The 19,548-nt window shown below is 44.6% G+C and overlaps 1 protein-coding gene and 2 long non-coding RNA genes across 7 annotated transcripts; 1 reads left to right on the top strand and 2 right to left on the bottom strand.

Moving 5' to 3' along the window:
* Positions 1–750: 750 nt before the first annotated feature.
* LOC128803816 (uncharacterized) lies at positions 751–9,709 on the top strand. 3 transcript variants are annotated; one of them, XR_008435842.1, is made up of 4 exons: positions 751–855; positions 8,678–8,804; positions 8,880–9,062; positions 9,158–9,709. It is a non-coding gene; the product is annotated as an uncharacterized LOC128803816 (long non-coding RNA). The 3 variants fall into 3 exon arrangements; XR_008435844.1 differs by lacking the exon at positions 751–855 and adding an exon at positions 5,195–5,283; XR_008435843.1 differs by lacking the exon at positions 751–855 and adding an exon at positions 8,197–8,267.
* On the bottom strand, positions 9,190–12,970 carry LOC128803819 (uncharacterized). Its single transcript, XR_008435847.1, has 3 exons — positions 12,737–12,970; positions 9,938–10,008; positions 9,190–9,278 (listed from the first exon to the last, which is right to left on the bottom strand). It is a non-coding gene; the product is annotated as an uncharacterized LOC128803819 (long non-coding RNA).
* Positions 12,971–14,121: 1,151 nt separating this feature from the next.
* On the bottom strand, positions 14,122–19,321 carry LOC128803433 (somatotropin-like). 3 transcript variants are annotated; one of them, XM_053970396.1, is made up of 7 exons: positions 19,272–19,321; positions 18,227–18,390; positions 17,491–17,607; positions 17,191–17,268; positions 16,956–17,117; positions 15,385–15,529; positions 14,244–14,399 (listed from the first exon to the last, which is right to left on the bottom strand). In XM_053970396.1, the coding sequence occupies exons 1-7, from the start codon at positions 19,279–19,281 to the stop codon at positions 14,338–14,340; spliced, it is 738 nt and encodes a 245-aa protein (XP_053826371.1). In that variant the 5' UTR covers positions 19,282–19,321; the 3' UTR covers positions 14,244–14,337. The 3 variants fall into 3 exon arrangements, with proteins under 3 accessions (XP_053826374.1, XP_053826371.1, XP_053826372.1); XM_053970397.1 differs by lacking the exon at positions 19,272–19,321 and adding an exon at positions 18,979–19,105; XM_053970399.1 differs by lacking the exon at positions 15,385–15,529 and having other exon boundaries at positions 14,122–14,399.
* Positions 19,322–19,548: the final 227 nt, after the last annotated feature.

Genomic DNA, 19,548 nt, shown 5'->3' with positions numbered 1-19,548 from the left:
TGTCCCTAAGGGTGATGAAAAGGCTGAAATAACTAAGGGTGTGTCCCCAGGACTTGGCTGTTCACAGCATCCTCCTTATGGTCCAGTGGAGTGACTGGGCTGAGGCATCTTGTCTTTGGGTGGTGACATACCCTCACTGTTGCTGTTTCCCTGACTTTCTGTGAAGCAACAGAAAGGAAATGACAGTCAAGGAAATAGCATCCAAGGAAAGCCCCAGCACTTCCTATATCAGAACAAATGCTGGAGAACAAGCACAGGTATTGCTGCCATTACATTTACTTCTCCTTCACTTCTTCAACCTCTTGAATGTCTCCTCCCTGGCTTTTCCCATAATTTATCCTGGATGCTTGAACATTATGGCAAGTAATGGAAATTATGTTCATTTCAAGCGAAGGAAATACCCTTGAAAATTTTGGGCAAGAACCTGGGAAAGCACCATGATTTCCCCATGTTTTGTGGCTGGAAAACATCTGCAGCACCTGGACAGTATACCTGGGGAGGGAGAGAGACTTATAACATCAGCCTTTTCTTGTCAGACTCTGCAAAACAAGGGAGGCCAAAAGGTTTTTCCTCCAACCCACCCCATTCTATACAAGTCTGTGGCAGCCATTCCAGCAGCCATGTTTTCAGAGAGCCCCTCCTCCCTTCCCAATTTACCTACTTTTCCTTTCCATTGTGAGCCATTCAGGAACAGGAGCTTCCTTTGTTCCTGAGTGACTCATTATAAGAGACCTCTGGGGAGCGCGGCGACCCGGAGTGCGGCGAACAGGAGCAGGCAAACAGGGTCACAGCAGTTTGCGCAGCAGTTCGTGCAGGCAGGGCAAGCAGGCAAGGCTGCAGATTCTTGCTAGTTTGGTGAGATGTTTTTATTGGTTGATTGATCTTGGGCTTTCTCCTAAGCAATGGTTTTAACCCGGTCAAAATCTGTGGTTGGTACAAGTGTATGTGACCAAATAGAGCCCTCCAAAAACGATGTGTCTGTACAGACCCATTCCTGCCCGGAGTGTTTGAGCTTATCAGTGGCTTCAGGGGGTGTTGTGGAGAAGGCCTGCCTACGGCGTGAACAAGTGAACGACCTCCTTTCGCTAGTGGCCGAGCTTAGGGACGAAGTTGGAAGATTAAGGAGTATCAGGGATAGTGAAAAGGAAATAGACTGGTGGAGTTCAGCCCTTACATCTTTAAGGGAGGCCCACCAAAAATCAGAGGACTCATATGCCTCTCACTCTCAGGCAATAAAGGGGCACCTGGTAGATGAAGAGGAGTGGAAATGGGTCCCTGCTCGGAGTGGTAATAACAAAAAATCCCTCCTGCCCCCCATCCCCTAGCCAGGTGCCACTTCAGAATAGGTATGAGGCCCTGGATCTAGAGAGCCAGCCAGATGGTTTAGAAGAAAATTATCTGCCCAGTGAGCCTCCCAATTATGACTCGTCTAAAAAATGGATTACCACCTCTAACGTCAAGAAAAAAAGAAGGGTAATCATAGTGGGTGATTTCCTTCTGAGGGGGACAGAGGGCCCCGTATGTCGACCTGACCCATCCCACAGGGAGGTCTGCTGCCTCCCAGGGGCCCAGGTACAAAATATCACTGAGAGACTTCCTAGGCTGATTCGGTCCTCTGATTATTACCTACTGCTGATATTCCAGGCTGGCAGTGATGAGATTGAAAAGAGGAGTGTCAAGGCGAATGTTATGGTTGGACACTGGCGCAATGCCAGCGTCTCTATGAAAATGTACTTTTTTTTAAATAAATGTTGTGAGATGTTATTAGGAATAGAGTAGAGCAGGCTTAAGCTTAATAACAAAGGAAAAAAACTTTATTAAACTACTACTAATATAGAAAACACATAAACTAAATTTAGGATGAAGACTTTTTAAACTACTCTTCTTCTTTTTAATTTTAAAAACACTTAGTTATGAAATATTACTTGGGATTCTTGATCAAATTACTACTTTTCAGGTAATCTATACTTAAATTATTAAGGGAGAGAGAAGTTTCTCTTGCACTACAGACTCCTTAGGAAACACAGCTGCTCTCCTGTGTTTCCTTGTTATACATGGTAACTGCTCGGAAAAAAAATCTGTTAGTGTGACACTCTCTATTCTATGTTATAGTGTTTTTACTACTGTGTATGGACAGACTTTTTATAGGGCTCTTTTAAGGATGTTTTGCTATGGACTTAAAAATATAACAGTTTAGTTTTTTATCTTGGGACTACAGTCCCCCCTATTTTCCCCTGGGGCCGAGGGGTTTAAACAGGACTCATCTTTTTCTCGAAGACAGAGGGTATTATTATTCTTTCTTTAGTTTTTTTTGTTTTTTGTTTTTTTTGTTATTTTTGTGCTGTTTGAAGCTGAAACAGGTTTTTCTGGGTCACTACTGCATCTTCTTAAAATGCAGTTTCTATTGCAGGAGATTTTGGTTTAGTCTATGGTTAATAAGAAAAGTCTAGTTAAAAGCTACTTCATTATTTCTTCTTACTTAAATATTTCTTCTTTTAATATCTTAGTTCTCAGACTATTTTTCTTCTACTACAAATTAAGGAGGAGTAATACTTTTAAAAAGCTCTCATTTTTTGGAAAGGGTTAAAAGTTTAGACTTTCTAGACGGTTGATATTTTGGTCTGGTGTTCTGCCTCCCACGCTGGGCATTCCCCCCCCCCTTCTCTTTCTCTTCTGCTGGTAAATTTCTAGGTGCTGCTAGGCTCTCTGTCTCTTTCCTTTTTGCGGGGGGGGGGGGGGGGGGGGGCAAAGGCATCTCTACTTCTCTCTACCCTTCTGTCCACAGGAGCTGGCTCGGCTCCAGACTCCCAGCCCCTCGGCCTACCTGGACAAGGCCGCATGGCTTCCCCTCCCCCACCTAGCCCGAGGCCGGGCAGGGGAGGTCTGCACTCTCTGACGACTGGAACTAAAAGAGAGAGTTTTCTTGGGAGTTCTTGCTTTTAACCCCCTGTGTTCTCAGAGGCGTGTTTATACTTTTAGTGGTCACTCCAGGTGCTAATATCTAAACTTAACTACTGATTGGTTTGACTCAACTTCCTGGAAAAAATTCACTTCTATGTTAAACTACGACACTCTACCTTTTGCCTCTGAGAACACACATTTCTAAAATTATTATCAAAATTACATTCAACACACTTCTACATAAAACAATAACTTACACTAACTCTTTACTTTTATATTGGTACTATAACTTAATACATGCTTTGCTCTTATTTCTTTTGATTTTATCTTACAGCTCTCATCTTATCTTTATCTCATCTTGCTTAGAATTCGATTTCCCGGTCAGGGAACCAAAAATGTTATGGTTGGACACTGGCGCAATGCCAGCGTCTCTATGAAAATGTACTTTTTTAAAATAAATATTGTGAGATGTTATTAGGAATAGAGCAGAGCAGGCCTGAGCTTAATAACAAAGGAAAAAAACTTTATTAAACTACTACTAATATAGAAAACACATAAACTAAATTTAGGATGAAGACTTTTTAAACTACTCTTCTTCTTTTTAATTTTAAAAACACTTAGTTATGAAATATTACTTGGGATTCTTGATCAAATTACTACTTTTCAGGTAATCTATACTTAAATTATTAAGGGAGAGAGAAGTTTCTCTTGCACTACAGACTCCTTAGGAAACACAGCTGCTCTCCTGTGTTTCCTTGTTATACATGGTAACTGCTCGGAAAAAAAATCTGTTAGTGTGACACTCTCTATTCTATGTTATAGTGCTTTTACTACTGTGTATGGACAGACTGTTTATAGGGCTCTTTTAAGGATGTTTTGCTATGGACTTAAAAATATAACAGTTTAGTTTTTTATTTGGGACTACAGTCCCCCCCATTTTCCCCTGGGGCCGAGGGGTTTAAACAGGACTCATCTTTTTCTCGAAGACAGAGGGTATTATTATTCTTTCTTTAGTTTTTTTTTTTGTTGTTGTTTTTTGTTATTTTTGTGCTGTTTGAAGCTGAAACAGGTTTTTCTGGGTCACTACTGCATCTTCTTAAAATGCAGTTTCTATTGCAGGAGATTTTGGTTTAGTCTATGGTTAATAAGAAAAGTCTAGTTAAAAGCTACTTCATTATTTCTTCTTACTTAAATATTTCTTCTTTTAATATCTTAGTTCTCAGACTATTTTTCTTCTACTACAAATTAAGGAGGAGTAATACTTTTAAAAAGCTCTCATTTTTTGGAAAGGGTTAAAAGTTTAGACTTTCTAGACGGTTGATATTTTGGTCTAGTGTTCTGCCTCCCACACTGAGCATTCCCCCCCCCCTTCTCTTTCTCTTCTGCTAGTAAATTTCTAGGTGCTGCTAGACTCTCTGTCTCTTTCCTTTTTAGGGGAGAGGAGCAAAAGCATCTCTACTTCTCTCTACCCTTCTGTCCACAGGAGCTGGGCTCAGCTCCAGACTCCCAGCCCCTCGGCTTACCTAAACAAGGTCGCATGGCTTCCCCTCCCCCACCTAACCCGAGGCCGGGCAAGAGAAGTCTGCACTCTCTAACGACTAGAACTAAAAGAGAAAGTTTTCTTAAGAGTTCTTATTTTTAACCCCCTGTGTTCTCAGAAGCGTGTTTATACTTTTAATAGTCACTCCAAGTGCTAATATCTAAACTTAACTACTAATTAGTTTGACTCAACTTCCTGAAAAAAAATCACTTCTATGTTAAACTACAACAGCGATTAAAAGGGAGTTTAGGGCACTGGGTCAAGTGGTTGATAGGACAGGTGTAAAGGTAGTGTTCTGCTCAGTCCCTTTGGTGGCAGAGAAAAATGATGAAAGGAATAGGAGAACTCACATCATTAACAAGTGGCTCAAAGGTTGGTGTCATTGGCAAAATTCTGGATTCTTTGATCATGGAGCAACCTTTATGGCACCTGCTCTACTGGAATCAGATGGGATACATCTCTCTGTTAAGGGCAGGAGGTTTTTAGCTCATGAACTGGCAGACCTTGTTGAGAGGGCTTTAAACTACATCTGAAGGGGGAAGGGGATGCAGCTGGGCTGTCTGGAAGCAGGCCCAAGGATGGTAAGACTGTTAGGGGAGAAATCAGCAGCCCAGCTGAGGTGCATGTACACCAATGCACGTAGCATGGGCAACAAACAGGGAGAGCTGGAGGCCATGGTGCAACAGCAAAACTATGATGTAGTTGCCATCACAGAAACGTGGTGGGATGACTCACATAGTTGGAGCACTGCATGGATGGCTACAAGCTCTTCAGAAGAGACAGAAAAGGGAGAAGAGGTGGAAGGGTGGCTCTTTATATTAGGTGGCTTTTGGATGTCATAGGTATTGAAACTAATGATGATGAAGTTGAGTCCCTATGGGTAAAAATTAAGGGGAAGGCCAACAAGGCTGACTCCCTGCTGGGAGTCTGCTATCGTCCACCCAACCAGGATGAAAAGGTGGACAACTTATTCTATAAGCAACTGAACAATGTTTCAGGATCATCAGTCCTTGTTCTTGTAGGTGATTTCAACCTACCAGACATCTGCTGGGAACTTAATACAGCAGAAAAACAGCAATCTAGAAAGATTTTAGAGTGTGTGGAGGATAACTTTTTGTCACAACTGGTGGGCAAGCCCACCAGGGGAGGGACTATGTTAGACCTATTGTTCACAAACAGAGATAGACTGGTGGGTGATGTGGAGGTTGGAGGCCGCTTGGGGCACAGTGATCATGAAATTATAGAATTCTCGATAATTGGTGAAATAAGGAGGAATATCAATAAGATCTCTACACTGGACTTCCGGAGGGCAGACTTTGGCCTATCTAAGAGACTTATTCAGAAAGTTCCTTTGGTAACAGCCCTTGAAAACAAAGGAGTCCAGGAGAGATGGGTGTGCTTCAAAGCAGAAATCTTGAGGGCACAAGAACAGACTGTCCCTGTGTGCCAAAAGATGAGTTGATGAGGCAAACACCCAGTCTGGATGAGCAATGAGGTTTTGAAGGAACTTAAAAATAAAAAAAAGATGTATCATTTCTCTAAGGAGGGACTGATTTCTCAGGAAGTATTTAAGGGAGCTGCTAGGGCATGTAGAAAAAAAATCAGGGAGGCCAAAGCTCATTTTGAACTTAACTTGGCAATTTCTGTTAAAAATAATAAAAAAAGTTTTTACAAATGTATTAATGGTAAAAGGAAGGGTATAACCAGCCTCGGTTCCTTATTGGATGAGGCAGGCAACCTAGTAACTAAAGACGAGGAAAAGGCAGAAATTCTTAATGCCTTCTTTGCCTCAGTCTTTAGTGGTAAGACAGCTTGTCCTCAAGACAACTGTCCTCAGGGGTTGGTAGGTGGTGCTAGGGATCAGAATGGTCCTCTTGTTATCCAAGAGGAGGCAGTCAGAGAACTGCTGGGACACTTGGATATTTATAAATCAATGGGACCAGATGGGATCCACCCTAGGGTGATGAGGGAGCTGGCAGATGAGCTTGCAAAGCCGCTCTCCATCATTTATCAGGAGTCGTGGCTCACTGGTGAGGTTCCAGATGATTGGAAACTGGCCAATGTGACACCCATTTACAAAAAAGGTAGGAAGGAGGATCCTGGTAATTACAGGCCAGTTAGCCTGACCTCAGTACCAGGTAAGATAATGGAACAGTTCATACTGAGTGCTATCACACAGCACTTACAAGATGGCCAGGGTATCAGACCCAGTCAGCATGGGTTTACAAAGGGTAGGTCATGTCTGACCAACCTGGTCTCCTTCTGTGACCAGTTAACTTGTCTGGTGGATGCAGGAAAGGCTGTGGATGTTGTCTATTTAGACTTCCGCAAGGCCTTTGATACTGTCTCCCATAGCATACTCCTGGAGAAGCTGGCAGCCCACGGCTTGGACAGGAGCACTCTTTGCTGGGTTAGGAACTGTCTGGATGGTCGGGCCCAAAGAGAGATGGTGAATGGTGTTGCATCCAGCTGGTGGCCAGTCACCAGTGGTGTCCCTCAGGGGTCTGTACTGGGACCAGTTCTATTTAATATTTTTATAGATGACATGGATGAGGGCATCGAGTGCTTCATTAGTAAATTTGCAGACGACACTAAGCTGGGAGCTTGTGTTGATCTATTGGAAGGAAGGAGGGCTCTGCAGAGAGATTTAGATCAGTTGGATGGATGGGCAGAGTCCAACAGCATGAAGTTTAATAAGTCTAAGTGCCGAGTTCTACATTTTGGCCACAAAAATCCCCTACAGCGTTACAGGCTGGGGACAGTGTGGCTGCTTTCAGGCAGAAAGGGACCTGGGGGTGCTGGTTGACAGCCGGTTGGACATGAGCCAGCAATGTGCCTTAGTGGCCAAGAAGTCCAATGTCATCCTGGCCTGCATTAGGAATTGTGTGACCAGCAGGAGTAGGGAGGTCATTCTTCCCCTGTACTCGGTGCTGGTAAGACCACATCTTGAGTACTGTGTCCAGTTCTGGGCCCCTCAGTTTAGGAAGGACATTGAGATGCTTGAGCACATCCAGAGGAGGGCAACAAGGTTGGTGAGGGGCTTGGAACACAAGTTCTAAGAGGAACATTTGAAGGAGCTGGGGTTGTTTAGCCTGGAGAAGAGGAGGCTTAGAGGTGACCTTATTGCTCTTTACAACTTCCTGAAGGGAGGCTGTAGACAGGTGGGGTCAGCCTCTTCCACCAGGCAGCAACTGATAGAACAAGAGGACATAGTCTCAAGCTATGTCAGGGAAGGTATAGGTCAGATATTAAGAAAAAATTTTTCACTGAAAGAATAATAAAGTACTGGAATTGTCTTCCCAGGGAGGTGGTAGAATCACCATCTCTGGATGTGTTTAAAAAAAGACAGGACATGGCACTTGATGCTATAGTCTAGTTGAGGTGTTACGGCACAGGTTGGACTTGATGATCTTAGAGGTCTCTTCCAACCTCATTATTCTGTCATTCTCTGATTCCTCTGGAATGACCAGAATTCTCAGAGCTCTCCTGTTATCATTGCTGCATGGCTGAAGGCAGGAGAGCAAAGCAAAGCCGTGCAGTCAGGACAGATGCCACAATAAGCTCCTTCCAAGCAGGCTGAACCCTGCTGGCATGCATTACCTTCCTTGCTTCTCCACCCTAGGACTACATCTTATATCTCCTGCTCAGGAGTGGCCAGTTACAACATTATCTCATGCAGGACCAGCACATATGATGAGGTCACAACAGCCTCCATGCCAACAACAGCTTTACTGTGTATTATTCCCCTTTCACAGGTTGAATCCCACCAGGTGACCAATACATAGTTTCATTTCTGAAAGTTAAAGTCCTACCGACCAACAATAAGGTATTCTACATTATGTTGTTGATGTGCACAACAGCAGACCACGTATGGCCATCCTTGGTCCCTGACGCGTCTTTGGTCCCTGACACAGGGGGTGATGGGAAAGACGTGAGCTGTGTGGGTAGCAGCATGTGGGGAGGGCCTGTCCATGTGTCCTCCTATGTATGTAGACTCACGAGTGTGGAAAGCCAAGATCAAGGGCTTTTTGATAGAACCCTCCATGTATTGTGCCAGCTTTTCTTCAGACACCAAGTTTCCTTTATGTCTAAAAGAAACTTGGCGTCTGGAGACACAAGTTGTCTTTGTATTTCACTTTTAAGTACAAAGTGAAGTTTCTGGCTATAAATCTTAGTGACATTCCACAACCCTTGTCACCCTGCCACTACTCTCTTCTTTCTTATCTATCGTCCCAGGCTACCACTGCTGCTGATGGAACTTGATGCTCATTCAAGGAAGCACTGGAGAAGATAAGCAGATCAGGAAAAAGTGGCTTCCCAGCTGCAGGCTTCTTGTGCGCCATGGATGTTATCCACAGTAGGAGTCAGTACTTTACAGTAGAGAGCAAACATGCTCTTCCCCACTGTCCTTCAGAGTCTCACTCTGATGTGCTTTTAGACCCTGTCACACTTACAGGTCTTGTAGAAACCACATTCCATGCCATGCCTGGAAAGTGCTTCTGTGGATCTATGTGAGGTGATTCCCAGAAAGTTTTCTGGAGAAAGAGAAGATGACAGAAATGAGTCCTACAGGAAGCTGGGGCAAAGTAGTATCCACTTGCAGGAAATTTGCATTTCCAAGGTAGAATAGGGAAGCATTTTCCGTTTTCTCCATCTTTTTAAACTGTCCAGAAAAGGAAATGAAGGGCACAGGTGCTTTATTTATTTTTGTTTCAGGATACAGCAAAGCTCTCAAGAGAGGTCTTCTGTGCTGGCTGATTATGGACAACCTTGCTAGGATGTGTTATTCTGGCATGGATCATCCAGCCACCTGCATTGTTCCCTTCAGCTCAGCTGTCTTTTAGCAAGAGAAACAGTCATTTCTAGAAAATACTCCTGTTATTTTTAACAAATAAAGAGTTATAGATGCAAAAAGGCTTCTCTAAATATACTAGAAACGTTTATAACTCCCAGATGTTGCAAAAAAAGGCAGTGCCTCAAAGGCACATTCCTCAGTCAGCTTGATCTTATTGCCAGATAAATTCCTGTTACAATTAGAACACCAGATGTTCATTCCATTTGCACTATTGTGTTTACTTTCATTTGCTTTGATGCTGGCAGCATCTTCCCTGTCTCTGATTATTCTCACAGTGTTTCTTTCTCATCTGAGTTTGCAGTGGTGGAACTTGTGATGACCCTCCTGCCCAATAGGGACTTTCACCTCCAGGATTTTTGTTCTAGCTCTTATTCCACCAAAATTATTTTAGGGCATGCCTGGATCTTGCTTTGCTCAAGGTGGTTCTCACCCCTCAAAATGTTGGAAACATTTTAAGGAAATGTTTCAAGAAAAAAAAAAAAAAAAAAAAGGAATTCCCCCCCCTAGACACTACTGCAGCACCAAGAGCCCAGTTCTGCTCTGCCAGCATCCAGAAACCCAGGAGGGATAAAGCCCACTTGCTGGGTGGGCTGAGCAGCAGGGGTCAAAGGGAGGGGGAGGCAGCAGCCCACTGTGCTTACAGGTGCTTCAGCAGGAGCAGCCTTCCAGTGAATGGTGCTTCACTGCTTTTAAGTCATTGTCCTTGAGGATTCTAGAATGACACAAACAGATTTAGTTACACCAGCTCTGTCATGGGAGGAAATAGAATTTTCATATGATATCCTGCAGCAGCTTTACTGGAACATCTCTTTGGGTCACTGCAGGGAATTGTTCCTGGATGGTGGCAGCTGACCATAAACTGATCCCTAGGGTAGCAGACACAGGGAAGATCCAGTAGGATGGAACATGACTCACAGAGCATAGCATTTCTTGCCATCCCAGGAAGCCCTGGGGATTCACAGCCTCCTTGCTGAGCAGTCCAGCTTTGAATTCACATGGAAGTGGGTTGCATGGGTACTCAAAAACCAGACAAAAGGATAGGAAATACTTGAAGTCCTGACATTTTAGATGCTGGAGGGTACTTACAAGCTCTCAGTCCACTGGTATTCCTTCCATGTTTGCTTTCCAAAAGTAGAAATAGAATTGTCAGTTGTCAAGATCCAGTTAATAAAGTTCTTAGAAATTACTCTGCTCGAAGTAACACACAAAAAAGACCATATGCCAGTAACAATAGTTTGGATTTTATTTGATAGTAAATATGAGAAATAGAGAGAGATAGGAAAAGAAAATAAATAGAAAATAGATGTGGGGGAGGGGGCAGAAAGAGAGTGACAGGAACAAAATAAGGAAAATATCACCACTCCATGGATCCCAACAATATTCTGTTGATCCTCTCCAGCTGGTCTTCTTGGTGGTGAAGGTCTCCCCAGAATGCATAGAATCCGACGGGTTAATATACACTCAGTCTGGGTAGGAAAACCCAGGCATCTCCCTAGGGCAGGGGGGAGTTTGCCATTGTCTCTTACAACAGACTCTGGGTTTGTTGCACATGATGCAAGTCCTGTGATGAAAGGCTTCAGGAATGACTTGGGGGAAGGGTGGGGGGGCAGCAGTTCAGGAGGTCTTTGATGGATTATGACACACCCTCAACTGCCTCTCATGTGCAGGTCCCATGGATGTGGCCTGTGGGGTTGGGCGTTCCACAGCTGGGCCAGTTTGTGTAAGGGAGGATGAGTATTCACTGCCTCTGACCAGTGGTTACATGCAAAACCTCCTTCCCTCGCCTTGTTTTGGGGGCAGTCAGTGAAAACATGGCTTCTGTGGGCTATGGTCTCCCACATCCCAAACTCAGCCAGGGAAGAATCTGTGTTGTATTTGGCTTTCTTGTGGATGCATTACTCTCCTTCAGCCTTGTTTGTTTTTTCCTAGTCCTGTGATGATTAAAAAATGGGTTTACCCTTTATCTTGTCTTAGTAGTTTAACTTAAAGGTCAAAGTTCCAGTCAGATATCTTCAGGGAGGCTTCTTTGGTTCTAACTTCTTAATAGAGTTTTTGTTATAATGAGCAAAACTTTATATCAGTGTTTGAGGTCTGAATGATTTCAGTCTCTGGCATCACTGAAATCTCTACAAAGAAATTATTCGCACTGTCGCCCCTCAGGAAAACCCTTTTCCCTGCAAGTTCGGCTGCTGAGGTAGAAGCAGGGTTTGCCTGGAAATGCCATAGCATGGCCAGTCTGGTTTCTCCCTTGTGGTGCAGCACAAGCCTCCCAGAACTAGCAAGTCTTCTGCGAGGTTCTCCCGACTGTCCCAGAAGGAGTTACCAGCAAGAACAAGCTGAGTACAGGAATTTGAAGGGGCTCTGTGGGTTGGTGGGTATCGACGATTGGAGAGATGGGGAAGATGAGTCAAGGGGTCAGCTGGAAATATATTTAGGATAATTGAAAACTGTAGATGAGTTGAGGGGCCAGCTGGGAATATAATTGGGATAGTAGAAGATTGCATATTTTAGTTAAGATTTTAAAATTAGTTAAAAAGCTAAGTTAGTAAATAGGTGGCAAGAATCAAGTTAAAGAGTATTGAGTAAAGAGTAAGAGAATCTTAGTTAAAGAGTAATGAATACATTACGAAAGAAAAGCTAGGAGTGACATGGATAGAAGAATTGTGAAGGAGCAGAGACCATAGAAATACCTTGCCTTAAGAATTATCAAACAGTTAGGAGAGGCTTGGCCCATGACCAGCAGATCCAAAAGGCCTGCCAACTGGCCATGGGTGAAGAGTTCACCATGACACAGATGGCTTTCTTCCTCCCATACGCCCACTCCCTTATTTCAAAATCCCACCAACCCAGTTAAGGGAGTACAGTTGCAATGGATAGTCCCAATGCAATGGGAGTACAGCTGTAATGGATATTCAGCTGATTATAATACGAAGCAGGCAGGTAATGATTATATATTATGTGTCCTTAGAAACCACTTGGATATGTAAAACTTTTTCTGTATAAATAGAGAGCAGGAGTCTGCAGCTCTTTGCACATATATTTGGAAATTATTCCATGTGTCCAGCATGCTGCAATAAATACCCTTCTTTTCAACTTTAATTAGTTGAAGAGTCATCTGTCCCTCCATCAAAGACTTTGAGATGGTTAAAGAATCTGAATTTATTGTGGAGTACAAATACTTATATACTATTTTAGGAAGGCTAGTAATGTTTTGCTACAATGATTGGGTTAATCATCACATAAACAAACTTACACATTTTACATCTCTTGCTTGCAGAGCTTGATGTAATTTTTCTTTTCCTGTAAGTCTGTCTGATTTAATCCTTGCAATCTTGAAAGCTGTTTGTTCTTGCCAAGGCATTTTGTTTACCAAATCTCTTACGCTAACCAGGTCCAAAGTCCAGCATCTGTCTTGTGTATCCCAATAGGTGGGTACTTACAAGATGGTAAGATCCATCCACTGGTGTCAGGGGGCACAGTGGTCAGGCCAGCATGGCAGCAGTCCAGCAGCTGACACCATGGGGAGACCAGGGGTGCTGGAAGGGCTTCCAGGAGTGCCTTGGGCATGGGTCCACTGCTAATAGCAAGGCCAGAAGGAGCAGAACACACATGGGATGTGTGAGCAGGTCTGAACAATGACTGCCTGGAGTCACCTGGTAACAGGCATTGCTGTGGTGGTGCTCATGTCACAGCTTGGAACAGGACTGGGGCTCCGAGGAGAGAATGTCCATCACCAAGAGACTATGTCATACTCATAGAACCACAGCATAGAATCCTACAACAGTCTGTCTTAAGAAGAATTGTCCAATTCCACCCCCCTGCCTTGGGAAGGAACAACTTCCACCACACCAGGTTGCTCCAAGCCCCGTCCTGTCGCTGTCGAGCAGGACGGGAACAGAGAACTCCAGATCAGAAGGCAAAGAAAATGAGCTCCGATTTATTTCAAATGTACTGCTCTATATATAGAGAACATTGAGAAGACTAATTTCATTGGTCTTAGAGTGAAAACATGTCACACCATTGGTATGCAGTGAATGACGCACAGTGGCAGAGCATATCTATAAACAATGTGAATAACAAGATAGATTAGAGAATTATTTACATTCTTTCCCAACTGTTTCCCAGGCTCTTGCTTGGTTAGAAAACCTTTCTCTTTCTCTCTGACTGAGCTGAGAATATCCACACCATCCAATCTGGCTGTCAACACTTCCAGGGATGGGGCAATCACAGCTTCTCTGAGTACCTTTGACATGTCTTCACCACCTTCATACTGAAAAATAAAGATAAAACACAGCAGGACCTTTTCCCAGAACCTTTTCCAAACAAATGTCTCTGCAAAGTCTTCTTTGGGGATACAAGCCCATTCCGCCTTCTCTTGCACTTTATTGCATTCTGGTCCTTCAAGCCTTAAATCCAACCATCAGTACCACCTCCACATGTTTTGGTCCAACTTTATCCCTTGCAACCCAAAACCCACCTCTTCAAATCTATCCTCAGCACCAAATCCATACCCCAGCTCAAAATCTGCACCCCTAGTTCCAAATCCACCCTCCTCAGACTCAAATCCACACTTCAGCCCCAAATCTACTCCCAAATTCCTCCCCAGCTCCAAATCTACCCTCATTCCCAAACCTACTCCCCAGTACAAATCTACCCCTAAATCTGCTTCCCCTATCCCCCAAACTCCAAATACGCTTCTTTAATACCAAATACAACATCCTAAGATCCAAATCCACCCTATTCCATTGGTCACTCCTCCCTCCCAGCCCCTCACAGTAGCCTGTCCCACCCCAAAAAGCAGACATGTTGGCAGTAGCAGGTTTATTCTCCAGTTTTCTTTCAGAGGAGTAGGGCAGCCATGGTCAGCAAGAGGCTGGAGCAGGAATGGAACTGTCACCAGTGTCAAATGGTGCAGTTCCCCTCTCCATAGTGCCGGCACTTCATCATTTTCAGGTAAGTCTCCACTTTGTGCAGGTCCTTCTTGAAGCAGGAGAGCAAGCCATAGTTCTGCAGTAGTGCGTCCTCACTGCGCAGGTGGATGTCAAATTTCTCGTAAGTAGCTTTGAGGATCTGGGGACCCCAGAAGCTTCGGTCCTGCAGATCCTGCAAGAGGATTGCAAGGTGCTGGTGGAGGTGGTGGGGGCCTGGGAATGGGCATGGGTCACAATAACCTCATGCAGTGCCCCAGGCTGGGTCAGAGTGGCTGGGAATGACCCTGAGAGTACTGGCTGACAGTGTCTGAACATGAGCCCATGTGTGCCCAGGTGGGCAAGAAGCCAACGGCACCTGGCTTGCATTAGCCATAGTGTGTTCAGCAGGACCAGGGCACTAATGGCCTTCTAGTCCTGGGCACTGCTGGAGTACTTCCAGTCCCAGGAGCAGTTATGGGCCCTTCCTGACAAGAAAGACATTGAGGTGCTTGAGCATGTGCAGAGAAGGGAATGGAGCTGGGCAAGGGTCTGGAGCACCAGGAGCAGCTGAAGTAGCTAGGGAGGCTCAGACTAGAGAAAAGAAGGCTCTGGGTGGACCATCTCATTCTCTATAACTCCCTGATAGGACCATGGAGTCAGGCGAGGATCAGGCTCTGCTCCCAGGGAACAAGTGACAGGACAACAGGACAACCTCAAGCTGTGCCAGAGGTGTTTCAGGCTGGACATCAGGAAGAATTTCTTCACAGAAAGGATTGTTAAACATTGGAAGGGACTGCACAGGGAGGTGGTGAAGTCACTGTCCCTGGAGGTGTTATGGGAATGGCTGGACATGGCACTCAGTCCTCTAGTCTGGTTGACAAGGTAGTGGTCAGTCGTGGGCTTGGTGATCTTGGAGGTCTTTTCCAACCTCAGTGATTCTAAGATTTCCACAGGCCCAGTGCCACAGTTCCCACTGAACTTTAAATGAGGTCAGGGGTTGCTCCCTCCAGTCTTAAAGAATATTTCAAACATATTTTTGAGTGTATGTGTTTGCAGGAAGAGCAGTGATGCAGGGGTGATGCTACAGTGAGAAGGGAGCTGGGCACAGGGCTGCAGGGAGGTAGGAGTGTGTCTTTGGGGTGTTAAAATAAAGAGTAAGTTGCAGGGTCTCTCTGTACCTCTTCCAGTCAAGGAGATGGAACCGGGCAAATAATTCTCTCTTTTCTCCCACTTTGCCAGAAAACAAAGCTCTAACCCAGACCCAAGCCATGTACATCTGGAGCTGAGAGCTGCACTCTCCTCCTGCCTTGCTGTGGTCACCAGCTGCCACAAACAGGAAAGTTTTGGTTAAGAAAAAGGATCCACAAATGGGTGAAATATGACTGTTTGGCTGGTTTCTGTGTACCATTTCCTAATGCCCAAGCACATATCAAATGGGGACCAAAATCATAGAATCGTGAAGTCACAAACTGGTTTGGGTTGGAAGGGACCTTAAAGACCATCTAATTTGAAGCCTCCCTGTCATGGGCCAGGACACCTTCCACTAGACCAGATTGTTCCAAGCCCCATTTTACCTGGTCTTGAACACTTTTAGAGATGGGCAGCCACAGCTTCTCTGGGCAACCTGTGCCATGGCCTCACCACCCTCACAGTAAAGAATTTCTCACCCACACAAAAATCTGGATGTGGTACTGATACCTATCCCTACTTTCTCCTGCTGAAGTGCCAGGACACTGAGCCTGACTTTCAGAGTAATTTTAATCCTGGAAGATATAAACAATATTCCAGACTTATTTCTCACAGCTGCAGGTCTCAGAGCTCTAGCTACAGGGTAAGCCTGCAAGATAAACTTAATTACAGAATAAACATAACTGAAAAGGTGTCCTGGCAGATAATACACAACTTCATTTAAAGCAACAAAGCAAAAATTAAGTAGATTATAAAGGGGATGTAGAGCAAAGGTAGAGTGACTTTTTACATGGACAGATAGAGACAGGACAAGGTGGGATGGTTTTTACTAAAAGAGAGATTTAGATTAGGTATTAGGAAGAAAATCTTCCTAAGGATGGTGAGGCCCTTGCACAGGTTGTCCAGAGAACCTGTGGCTACCCCATCCCTGGAAGTATTCAAAGCCAAGTTGGACAGGGCTTGGAGCAATCTGGTCTAGTGCAAGGTGTCCCTGCCCATGGTGTGGGGTTGGAACAAGACAAGCTTTGAGGTCCCTTCCAAACCAGACCATTCTGTGAATCTATGATTAATTCTTCCTTGAAGAGGATCACCCCACAGCTTTCAGCTCTCTGGATGCATTGATGTATGAGGGAAACGCCAGAGTGTAGATTTCCATCTGTACATAGATGTTTTTATAAAATGTTGTGAATCATCAAAAAATTTGCCACATTTCAAAGTATTTTGCATGGAGATGTAGCAAATATTATTTGCTGTTAGTACAACTGAATATTTCTTTGTTGCTGGGTTTGGGAAGACTTTGGATGTGAATTGTTTGAATTCCTGAGCAGTAGCACTTTGCGATGTGCGTTAATATCTGTTCTGTGTTTTCTTATCCTCCCTAGTGATGAAACCCAATGTGCAGTATCATGATCTCATTATCTAAAGGCAGACAAAGTCCGAAGGATGCCACTGGTCTTCAGAGTGGAAGGTGGTGAGATTTCTCAAGGATCCATGCCAGCTGAGTGCCCTCTGTCTGGGAGATCTCTGCAATTCTATAGTCATGCTACATGCTGCAACTTACCCTCATCAGAGCTTGGATCCCTTCTTCCAGGTCCTTTAGTTTTTCATACACTCTGTCTGAGGTGCCAAAAACCAGATTGTTCGTGAACATCTTGCTTAGGTACTGCACCAGGGTCAGCCAGGACTGGATGAGAACCAGGGAAAACTGAAGAAGCTCAATGTCCTGAAATTAGGACAAGAAAGGGTCAAAGCTGTGCAGGGGTATTTGATAGCAAGTCCTGCTCCCTCTAGAATACTTGGAAATGTGCCACCACTCCTACAGCTTCAGCAGACACAAAGTTTTCAGGCTGAAGAGCACCACCCAGACCTGTGTCCTGTGCAGACAATAGTTTTTCTCATGCTTGGGGTGGGAATGTGATTTACAGTGTAGCCCAGAAATGTATTTCTTTCTTTATGCAGGGTTCAAGTAATCAAAAAGGGAGGAGAGGAATGAAGCACTCAAGTGTTCACATATGGAAACCCTCTGTTCCTGCAGTGAAGCACAGCTGGGCTCTTCAGGAAGGTCTGTGCTTGCCCTGAGGGTGAAAAAAACTTACTGATTTCTGCTGAACATCATCCTTCTTCATGGGAGCAGGGAAGGTTTCCGAGTAACAAAATGCTACCTGGGAATTCTTGTTTGTGTGTCTTTGGTCCTCTGGAATATAGGTGCGTTCCTATGGAGACATCCCAAATACACACAGATCTATTGCCCATGTTCTGGAGAAGACCTCAGACACTTCCCAAGCTGTTCTGAATGGTTACTCTTTGCAATAAATAAATGACGAGGTTCTTTTGGACAGAGTTGGCAGGTAGGAATATGGTGTTGGCACAATAGCTACTGGGCCTAAAGGTCTTCCTAAGCCAAGGTGTTGAGGTGAACAGAAACCGTATCTGAATTGGGTTCTCCCAAGGAATAAATGACCCCAAAGGACAGCTCATGCCAGCTCCTATCAGCAGAAGAAACTAGCTAGTTTTAAGCACTCAGACTCTCCCAGGACCAGAGCTGACGAACACAGGAAAGTTTTGTCACATATCTGTGCCATGTCCCAGCTGAACCTGTGCAGCCATAGTCCTGAGAGGGGGGGATAAGCAGGATCAGAGTAGGGGCGCAGAGGGCTAAGAGGAGGAAATAGGGTCTAATCTGATGGGACGTAACCTGTGCTATCCTGTTTACACCTTCTCTCCTCATCAAAAGAGGACAAAGGAGACACCAATAGTTGAAAGGTGTCTGTTACACAGTCCTGAAGCCATCAAACTGAAGTGGAGGTGTTGACCAGAGACCACACCACTTACAAACTCCTTGTATGTCTCGGCAGCCAGGAGGTGAAGGTGCTGAGCCCTCAGCACAGCATTGGCAAACAGGCTAGAAAGGGGTATGGCTGGAAAGGTGACAGCTTGCTGTGGCCACTGCAGTCCCAGAGTGATCATGGCAATGGTGAGAGGAGAGAACCATGACCCTGCAGCAAAGCACAGCGGAAGGTGTTAGTAGTCCTCAAGAAACTGGTTTGAGGAGGGAGTGGCACCTGGGAATTAATTCCCAGTCTCTTCGGTCCATGCTGTTTGAAGGCTCATCTTCCTTGGTGCCTCTTGGCACCAAGAGTAAACTTAGCCTTCTACAAAATTCTTTGAAACCATTTCACCAACACCTGCCCCCACCAAGAGCTTGTGCTTCTCCTAGTGTTACCAGCAGTGTCTTCCTGGGTGGAGTCATGGTTTCTCCATGAAAATTAGTATGTGTCCCAATGTTTTTCCCTGATACACTCATAGTTTTCCTTTTCTCATGAGTCCTTGCCCATGTGAAAAGAGCATGGTGCACTCTGATTACATGAGCAAGCAGGGGATGATGAATGCCAGGTGAAAGTCTGGGAGCACCTCACTGTTGCCATGGTTTATGCTGTACTGCTGATGTGATGCTGGCTGTCTGCCTCGCTGGGGTGAGAGATGGTGACATTACCTGTGCTCTGACTGGCTCTCTGGTATATGACTGCAGAATTTGGTAATCTTTGTCAACTGTAAATGTTTTCAGCCTTTGACATCTGACTCACCCTAGTGTCTGTCTGCTGCGAAGACCACAAACTTAATCTCAGACACATACCCCTTGGAGGAGAAATGCCCTGGAGACTAGGACTTGGCCTGTTTAGACTAAAGATTAATTCATGAATTAAAGTCACATTGCAGGGAAAGGTATTCGTTTTCATTGGTTTATAAATTACCATACTGTAAGTTAGGGCTATCACAGAGTGTGTGTATCCCACCACATACCACCCCATCATCATCTCCTCTCAGCCTACACACATGGCAGCATTGACAAATCCTTTTAAACTGTAATAAAAAGTACCTGGAGCCATTTCTGCCTGGTGAGTTGCTCAGGTGTTGCTTGACAGTGAATATTTCCTCCTTTCATCTGGCAAGGGGAACTGTTGAGCCACCCTTTATATAGCAGGGAGACTGTTTAAAATGGATCTGTGTGTCTATGATCACAACTCTGCATCTTCTCCATGCATAAATGCACAGGTATTCACAGTGGTGATGCCTCATTGTAGTAATTTATACACAAATGTACAAGTTGGGAAAGTTGTTTGCCTCCTGTTATCCTGCTGGAAGGATAAAATCAG

The sequence above is a fragment of the Vidua macroura genome, chromosome 2, assembly GCF_024509145.1.
Source record: "Vidua macroura isolate BioBank_ID:100142 chromosome 2, ASM2450914v1, whole genome shotgun sequence".
Taxonomy (NCBI): domain Eukaryota; kingdom Metazoa; phylum Chordata; class Aves; order Passeriformes; family Viduidae; genus Vidua; species Vidua macroura.
The sequence above is the reverse complement of the archived record's forward strand: the minus strand, read 5'-3'. Positions and strand labels throughout refer to the sequence as shown.

Excerpts from the sequence above, each read along its gene's own strand:
- LOC128803433 (XM_053970396.1), bottom strand. Across the intron at positions 17,608-18,226 it reads CCGAGACATACAAGGAGTTT|GAACGCACCTATATTCCAGA; the intron begins GTAAGTGGTGTG and ends ATGTCTCCATAG. Across the intron at positions 17,118-17,190 it reads GAGTGGTGGCACATTTCCAA|GACATTGAGCTTCTTCAGTT; the intron begins GTATTCTAGAGG and ends TCCTAATTTCAG.